This window comes from Carlito syrichta, unplaced genomic scaffold (assembly GCF_000164805.1).
Source record: "Carlito syrichta isolate Samal-C Ts95f unplaced genomic scaffold, Tarsius_syrichta-2.0.1 Scaffold306510, whole genome shotgun sequence".
Classification (NCBI taxonomy): domain Eukaryota; kingdom Metazoa; phylum Chordata; class Mammalia; order Primates; family Tarsiidae; genus Carlito; species Carlito syrichta.
In genome coordinates, this window is record NW_007250606.1 from 432124 (window position 1) to 440076 (window position 7953).

Here is a 7953-nt window from a genome sequence, read left to right on the forward strand (position 1 = left end):
GAACCTGTGGGCTCAGGCAATCCACTCACCTCAGCCTCCCAAAGGCGCGGGATTACAGGCTGAGCCACCAAACCCGGCTACCAGCCATCTTTTTATGTCCCCTGAGCGGGACATCTAAGTGGTTTGTTAGATTTGTGATGTCCCCTCGGAGGGGACATCCAAGTGCAAAGGGTTAAGAAATCTTTTTTTCCAGTGCTATGCCCAACTGATGTTTTTTTTTTTCTTGTTCAGGCTGTTTTAATGATGGATTCAGAAAAAAGAATAAGATTGCTTCAGTTTGTCACTGGCACATCCCGTGTGCCTATGAATGGCTTTGCTGAACTATATGGTAAGGATTTTCCATAGATCATTAAAAAATGAAGTGATGCCTATTTTGTTTTTCATGACTGACTAGTCTTTAAGCTTTGATAATTTATACTAACATTTATCTTAATTAAAAAAAATAATTAATATTTTTAATGGTATAGTTAGATATACTGAAGTAGGCCAAAATGTACATGGTCTGACAATTAAGTTCGTGAACTCGCCCTAGAAAAAGTGCCACATACTTCATTGCTGAATATCACTACGGTCACTTTCGAAGTACTCCCTTTGGGAAGCTATGCACTGACACCAGCATCTAGTCCACTTGTCAAAGCAATTTTGAAATTCTTCTGGAACAACCATCTGAACTGTGTTCATGAGAATGTTGGAGTTTGAATTAGAGCAACAAACAAACATTACATCTCTTGTTAACCTTGGAAAGAGCAGAAGTGAAATCAGGGACACGTTAGTCTGAGTTTATGGGGACAATGGCCTGTAGAAAATGGCAGTGTACTGATGGATCAAATGTTTTTCTGAGGGGAGAGAAAGCACCACTGAGAGGTCAAGATGGCCAGTAGTGAGCAGAACTGACAAAAACATTGCAAAAATTTGTCAGATGGTGTGTCAGATCATCAGTTGACTATGAGAAGCATAGCCGACCAAATAAACATCAATAGAGGAAACAGAGAATATTTTTTTTTGGATTCAGAGTCTCACTATTGCCCAAGCTGGAGTGCAGTGGCACGCTCACAGCCACTGCAGCCTCGACCTGCTGGGCTATGCCTGGCTAATTTTTTTCATTTATTGTAGAGACAAGGTCTAGCCAAGTTGCCTAGGCTAGTCCGAAACCTCTGGGCTCAGGCAATATTCTCGCCTCTGCCTCCCAAAATGCTAGAATTACAGGTGTGAGCCACCATGCCTGGCCAGTTAGGGAAATCTTAACTGAAAATCTGGCATGAGACAGGTGTGTGCAAAAATGATCCTGAAGGAGGTCTTGCGTCCCGACAACACCAGCTCACACAGCACTATCTGTGAGGGATTTTTTTTAGCCAGTAAACAAATAACTATATTGGAACACCCTCCCTACTCACCTGACCTGCTTTTTTATTTACCTGAAGATAAGGGAAATAGTGAAAGAAAGACATTTTGATGACATTCAGAACTTCAAGGGTAATACGTTGACAGCTCCGATAGCAATTCCAGAAGAAGAGTTCCAAGATTGCTTTGACAGGTGGCCTAGGTGCTGGCATCAGTGTATAGCTTCCCAAGGAGAGTACTTTGAAGGTGACCATAGAGATATTCAGCAATGAGGTATGTAGCACTTTTTCTGGGACGAGTTCACCAACTTAATTACTGGACCTCATATTTCCACATTCTAGTCAGATAATGAAGGAGAAAACTGGAAATATCAAATGACTTGAGTTACTTTCTGTTCTTGAACTTTAAATTCTATTTCTACTATGCTTCCATAGAAAAAGAAAAAGCATTATTCATTTAAAATTCCACAGAATATAAGTAAGTGTACAATAAAAAACAAAGTATGGTAGTAGAATTCATTTGGGGAAGCCGGGCTCGGTGGCTCAGCCTGTAATCCCGCACCTTTGGGAGGCTGAGGTGAGTGGATTGCCTGAGCCTGCGGGTTCGAGACCCGCCTGGGCAGCGAGACTTCATCTCTATAATAAATTAAAAAATCAGCCGGGCGTGGTAGCGCATGCCTGTAATTCCGGCTACTTGGAAGGCTGAGGCGGAAGGATTGCTGGAGCCCAGCAGGTCGAGGCTGCAGTGGCCGGGAGCAGCCACTGCACTCCAGTCTGGGTGACCAAGTGAGACTCCAACTCAAAAAAAAAAAAAGAATTCATTTGGGGAAATGCTGGCCTAAACAACAAAGTTAAATAGATTTCTTCAGGATTTGTTCAGAGACTTTACTGTCAAAAAAAAAGTTTCCAAAACTTATTTGACCATAGGATCTTTTTTTCCCTTTTGTGGTGGGCTCTGGAGGGTGGGGAATCTCATTAGGCTATTTCTTATTTTGTGAGAGAAACAGCAGGACGAGGTTTAAGACTACATATATCTCTTGATTATCAGAATAGTTAATATCTCTGCAGTTTTCTATAAAGTGAGATTCTCTATAGCCTATCAAATTGTTTTCCAGTTGATTTGTATACTAAAAGTGTGTTTAGTTAAAAAGTACTGTTTCTCAGCAGGGCTCAGTGGCTCAGCCTGTAATCCCAGCACTTTGGGAGACTGAGGCGAGTGGATTGTCTGAGCCCAGGGGTTCGAGACCAGCCTGGGCAATTTAGCGTGACCTTGTCTCTACAATAAATCAAAAAATTAGCCATACGAAGTAGCATGCGCCTGTAGTTCCTGCTACTTGGAAGGCTGAGGCGGAAGGATCGCTAGAATCCAGGGAGTAGACGCTGGGGTGGCTATGAGGGTGCCACTGCACTCCAGTATGGGCGACGGAGTGATACTCCAACTCAAAAAAAAAAGTGCTGTTTCTGATGTGGTTCACAGCAACTTTTCTCACATTGATTCACATTCTGTTTATTGGAATATTTACTTACTTTTAAAGATACCATGAATAAATATTTTAGAAAAGGTGTAGCTAGAATTGGAGGCCTACTCAGAACAACAAATAAGATTAGAAGGGTTCTGGGAACTAGAAGTCAGAGACTTCTACCTAGAAAATTGCTAAACTGAAATTTTCCCTCAAATAGAAGCTGTTACCATCTGACATGGTAGCTAGCCCCCTCTCTTCTCCTTGCAAGCCAGTCTTATAATTAAGCTTCATCAGTACATATTTGCAGAATTGGTCAAGCAGCTACACTTCTCTACCATGGGGAGCTGCTCACTCTGGTTAGTTTCGCCACGAACCAGTTCACCCATTCCTTGCATAATTGGACCGCTTTGCCTTTGTCTTTGTAGTGGTTTCACCAAACTCCCCTTCCTTTATCTTCTCTATTTTAGCCAGTTAGTAGAGGAATCAAGGGAGAAAGAACAAATGCCCTTTTATACCTCTAGCTCCTTCTCTTCCCTCTTTTTTTATGTAACCCAGGCCTACTGCCACCCATTGACTGCAAGCACTGTAGGCAATTTGGGGCAAGTATCCCACACGCAGAGCCATATTTGTCTTATGTATTTAGAGAAAGAAGTAGAAGTTTCTTCAAAATGTTAATATGACAATGCAATATTGTATAGTCAATAAAAAAGTATATTACCTTTATATCAGTTGATTTAAAGGGAGTTTTCACAATGAATTTTTTAGGTGCGAAAATCGAGACAGAAATATATACAACATGAATTCTTTGTTATGGAAAATAATAACACAAGTACTGAAGTTTTAACTGTGAACATAATTGTGATGGGTGATAAGGGAAAATATATGCTTTGGGGAAAACTTTAAAATTGAAACTGTTAAATATTTTAGGCTGGATGCAGTGGCTCATGCCTGTAATCCTAGCACTTTGGGAAGCGGAGTTGAGAGTATTGCCTGAGCCCCAGGATTCGAGACCAGCCCAGACAACTTAGCGAGACCTCGTCTCTAAAATAAATCAAAAAATTAGCTGGGCATGGTGATGCATGCCTGTAGATCTAGCTACTGGGAAGGCTGAGGCAGAAGGATTGCCTGAACCCAGGATATCAAGGCTGTGGTGACCTGATTATGCCACTGCACTCCAGCCTGGGTGACAGAATAAGACTTAGACTAAAAAAAAAAAAAAAAAATCTATATATTATATAGATATTTATTTATGTATATGTATATTTATTTATTTAGTGCTGCTCTGACAATTGTACACACATGTTTAGATATGATTTTAAGACATGAAATAAATTATGGAAAAATTACAGATCAGGTTGTCAACATTGATTACCTTGTGGTTGGGGGCAGTCAAGGATTAAAGAAGAAAGAACTAAGTGAAACTCTGAAGAAAAAAGAAACAGTTTCTAAATATGCCCATAATAAAAGAAAAATGTAGACTATATAACATGATCATATGCACATACAATTTTTCTGTATGGACATGCACAAAAAGATTCATGACATTACATATACCTACAATTAATGGTGGGATTTGAGGTGATTTTTACATCCTCCATTGTGTTTTACTTCATTGCATTAATCTTTTTACAGTGATGTTATTTGTATAACCAGAAAAAAATTTCAAGCTGTTTTCAGTGGACCAAAAAAAAAAAAAAAATGCTCATATTTTCTGTCTACCTATGAAGGAAATCATATATGGGAACACAATTGTGTACGGGGCTAGGAAACAGCAAATGCATCAGCTGATGTGTCACTTCGGGGGGGCAGAATGATACAGTGGTCACAAACAAACTAATAGACAAGGAATCCTCATTTCATGGCTGAAGAGTAAAACCATCAAGCACAGGACAGGGTTCTTTTCTTTTGAGCTTAAAGAAACCAGTTTAGTTCACTGTATGTGTAAGTTCTGCACTAAAAGAGTGGATTTTGAGATACCTAGAGACTCCTGAATAGAGTAAATGAAACCAAAAAAACGCTTCTCTTTTCCCTTATAGGTTCAAACGGACCACAGTCTTTTACAGTTGAACAGTGGGGTACCCCTGAAAAACTACCGAGAGCTCATACCTGGTAAGCAATTACTTAGACCTTGATAGAACAACTTCTGAGAGTGAAATTCTTCTGGCCATTAGTCTAGCCACAGCGGGTCCAGCTTGCTCTGTGCTGTGTTGGTGACACTAACCTATGAGCAGTGTTTTTTTGCCAAATCGGCCTGGACTTGAAGTCCAGATAGCTGAAGATTGGAAAGGCCCATCTAAACTGTTGACTATATGTTGTTTCTATCTCAAGTGACAGACCATCCCAAAAGGGATAGAGCATTCCATTTTCAAGGGTGAAATAGCAGAAGAATCCAGACATTTGGAGGTCAAAGTCAGGGCGGGTGGATGCCACCAAAGAGTCATGGGGAGAGTTCATGCCTAAATTCCTACATGACTTCAACCTCTGGTGAGAAACATCTTTTAGTGTTTAGAGTTTGGAACATTCTCACAGATAGCAGCAATGCTGTGTTTGCCGTGGTGACTCTTGCTCTGTCAGTGTCTTCCATAACCAGTTCTTCTGTTCTTTCAGCTTTAATCGCTTGGACTTGCCCCCTTATGAATCATTTGAAGAATTGTGGGATAAACTTCAGATGGCAATTGAAAACACGCAGGGTTTTGATGGAGTTGACTAGATTACAGATAACAGTCTACAGTGTTTTTGCTGCCGTGGTTTTATAAGCAAAATCTTGACTTAAAATTTTCCAGGAAACTTCTAAAACTTGGCCACTGCTTCTTCCCAGATAATGGAGAAAATCATAAAAGCATTTGAAGAAATAGTATGACAACTTTATCATTATTTCAATCACCTTTAAATAATGTGTTGCATTTACACCGTTGTTTCATTCTTTCATGCTATAGGATATAAGTCCTTCGTGCCTGAAATAGTGAGTTTTGTCCTCAGCATTTACCTCTTGTATAGTATTTGCCAGGCAGTTCTTTCTTAAACTACTGAAATTATAACTGTGAAATATTTGTCATAAGTGCCATGTGTGAAAAGTTTGATGCATTTTAAGAAGGAAAACTGAAATTTGGGGAAAAAATACTTTAATATTGAGGAAACTACAATATACTTAGTGCTATTTGCAGCTATTTATTATTTTGTAGACCGGCCTAATGCACCTTACTGCCCAGATTTTTTAAAGACCTTGCAAAGTGTGTTACCTGTATTTTTAGTCAGCCAACTCACTTGCAAAAAAAAAAAAAAAAAAGTTTACTCCTTCAAAGTATTTGAGTTTTGTTAATATGCAGTTTTTACTATAAACAGGTGGTTCATAAGACATGTGAAGCAAATTTATATTTGCAATGGGTAAAAAGTATTAATGCTTTTCTCTTGCCTATATATATATCCTTATGGTTCCTTGTTATAGTCATCATTTTTTCGTATGTTAGTATAATTAGAATTCCTTTTTCAAACATTAAACTAAAGCACCACAAAGCAGTATTTCTAAATATGCCTTGAAGACTTAAGTTAAATGTATAGTACTTGCCTTTACTAGTTACTCTACACTCGTACAACTATGTAGTAAATATATGTTTACAGGGTATATTATGTTTACAGATTAAGCTAATTTCTGTAGTTCTGTAGTTTTTTGTATTTTTAGTATCACCTAAGTAAAACAATTTGTTTAAAATAACCAAAGAGTAGTTAGAATGCATAATTTGTATTAAATGTATTACCATATTTTTATGCTTTTTGAAAATACTGTTTACTATGAAAATGATGTTTTATTACACATCCAAAGCTCTTTAGGAAAAATGCTCCAGGTAGAATCCTACTTTTAACAAATTGAAGTCTGTAAAGACCACATGTATGTATTCAACAGACATTATTGAATGTTGCTGTGTCCAGAGCACTGTGGTAGGACCTGGGGCAAGTAGGAGCTGTCAGCTTCACGGAAGTCTGGCTCAGTCCTCATCCTCAAGGAATTTACAAATGTGTAAATGAATTTGTAAACAATCCAAAGTAGGGGTAAGCAGAATAAGGCAAAAGGGAAAGTGTTCTAGGCTTCAGTGCACCTGCAAGGATAAAGTGTGCCAAGACTGTATTCATGTGTTTCATACCTATGTTGGAATGATGGAAAATGCCCTTACAAAAAGTTAAACCTACGTCTTAATATGGTTTAAGAATAATTGTGAATATATGTTATGGCTCTTCTTAAATACATATATGTACTCTGTAAGAATTGTAAAAAGTGCTTCTGGTTCTTGGTTTAAGTCTGTTGGGGTATAATTTATGAGTACCAGCACCTGGTAGAGATCTCAAATGTGCCAATAGCAAAACCACTTTTCAGGCATCATCAGCTTGGTTTAGGGAAAGCAACTCATAGATCAGTGTCAACCAGCATTCAGGCATGAGCACCAGAAGTAGTTCTGGTTTGGTCATTTATGGACTACATGAACTGAAACAACAACTGACTTCACCTCTCTGGACTACTGTTTCTTCATCTATCAAATGAGAATAATCATGCCCACTCTCATTATGATGCCAGGTGGTCCTAAGTTCCAGAAAGATGAGAAATCGGATAGTGCTTTGTAAAGTATTACACAATCAGAAGACACTTTGTGCTGACCATCAGATTTTGTCAAATCAGGTGTGTAAACTGACTACACTCCCAGAGAAGAATCCTTTTATTCAAAAATAAAGTGACTTTGAGTAGATAAGTAGGAACATATCTGATATTTAATACACACACATACACACACACACGAGTGTCTATATATGGATCTTACCATCAGAATTCTTTTTCTCCATATCAGCAAAGCAAAATTAATATGGGCCAATGCATTTTAGAAATGTCCTCATTATATAGAATTGAATGTGAAAACTATTTTTGTTAAAACAGGATTTTACCGTGATTGTTTAAACATCATTTCTGTGAAATATCACAGCAGATATCAGAACATGAGACAGTACAAAACTTCCTTTTCATCTGACCAATATTCATTTGGATGATCCTGTGACTCAGAACATGGTGTTAATGAGACCAGACTCACTTCTCCCAGCCCCCAACCACAGACCTTCATCCCTTCATCTTCCAGGCATGGACTGATGGTCCAGAAGGAACCTCTGTC

At 38.6% G+C, this 7953-nt stretch overlaps 1 protein-coding gene across 5 annotated transcripts in view; it reads left to right on the top strand.

Moving 5' to 3' along the window:
- Positions 1-5913, top strand: part of NEDD4 (neural precursor cell expressed, developmentally down-regulated 4, E3 ubiquitin protein ligase) — a 139138-nt gene extending 133225 nt beyond the window's left edge. For all 5 annotated transcript variants that reach the window (XM_008063062.1, XM_008063058.2, XM_008063060.2 and 2 more), the window contains 3 exons: positions 232-328; positions 4840-4912; positions 5411-5913. In XM_008063062.1, coding sequence (XP_008061253.1) covers positions 232-328; positions 4840-4912; positions 5411-5513 — 273 coding nt within the window. In that variant the 3' untranslated portion in view covers positions 5514-5913. The remainder of the gene's footprint in view (positions 1-231; positions 329-4839; positions 4913-5410) is intronic.
- Positions 5914-7953: the final 2040 nt, after the last annotated feature.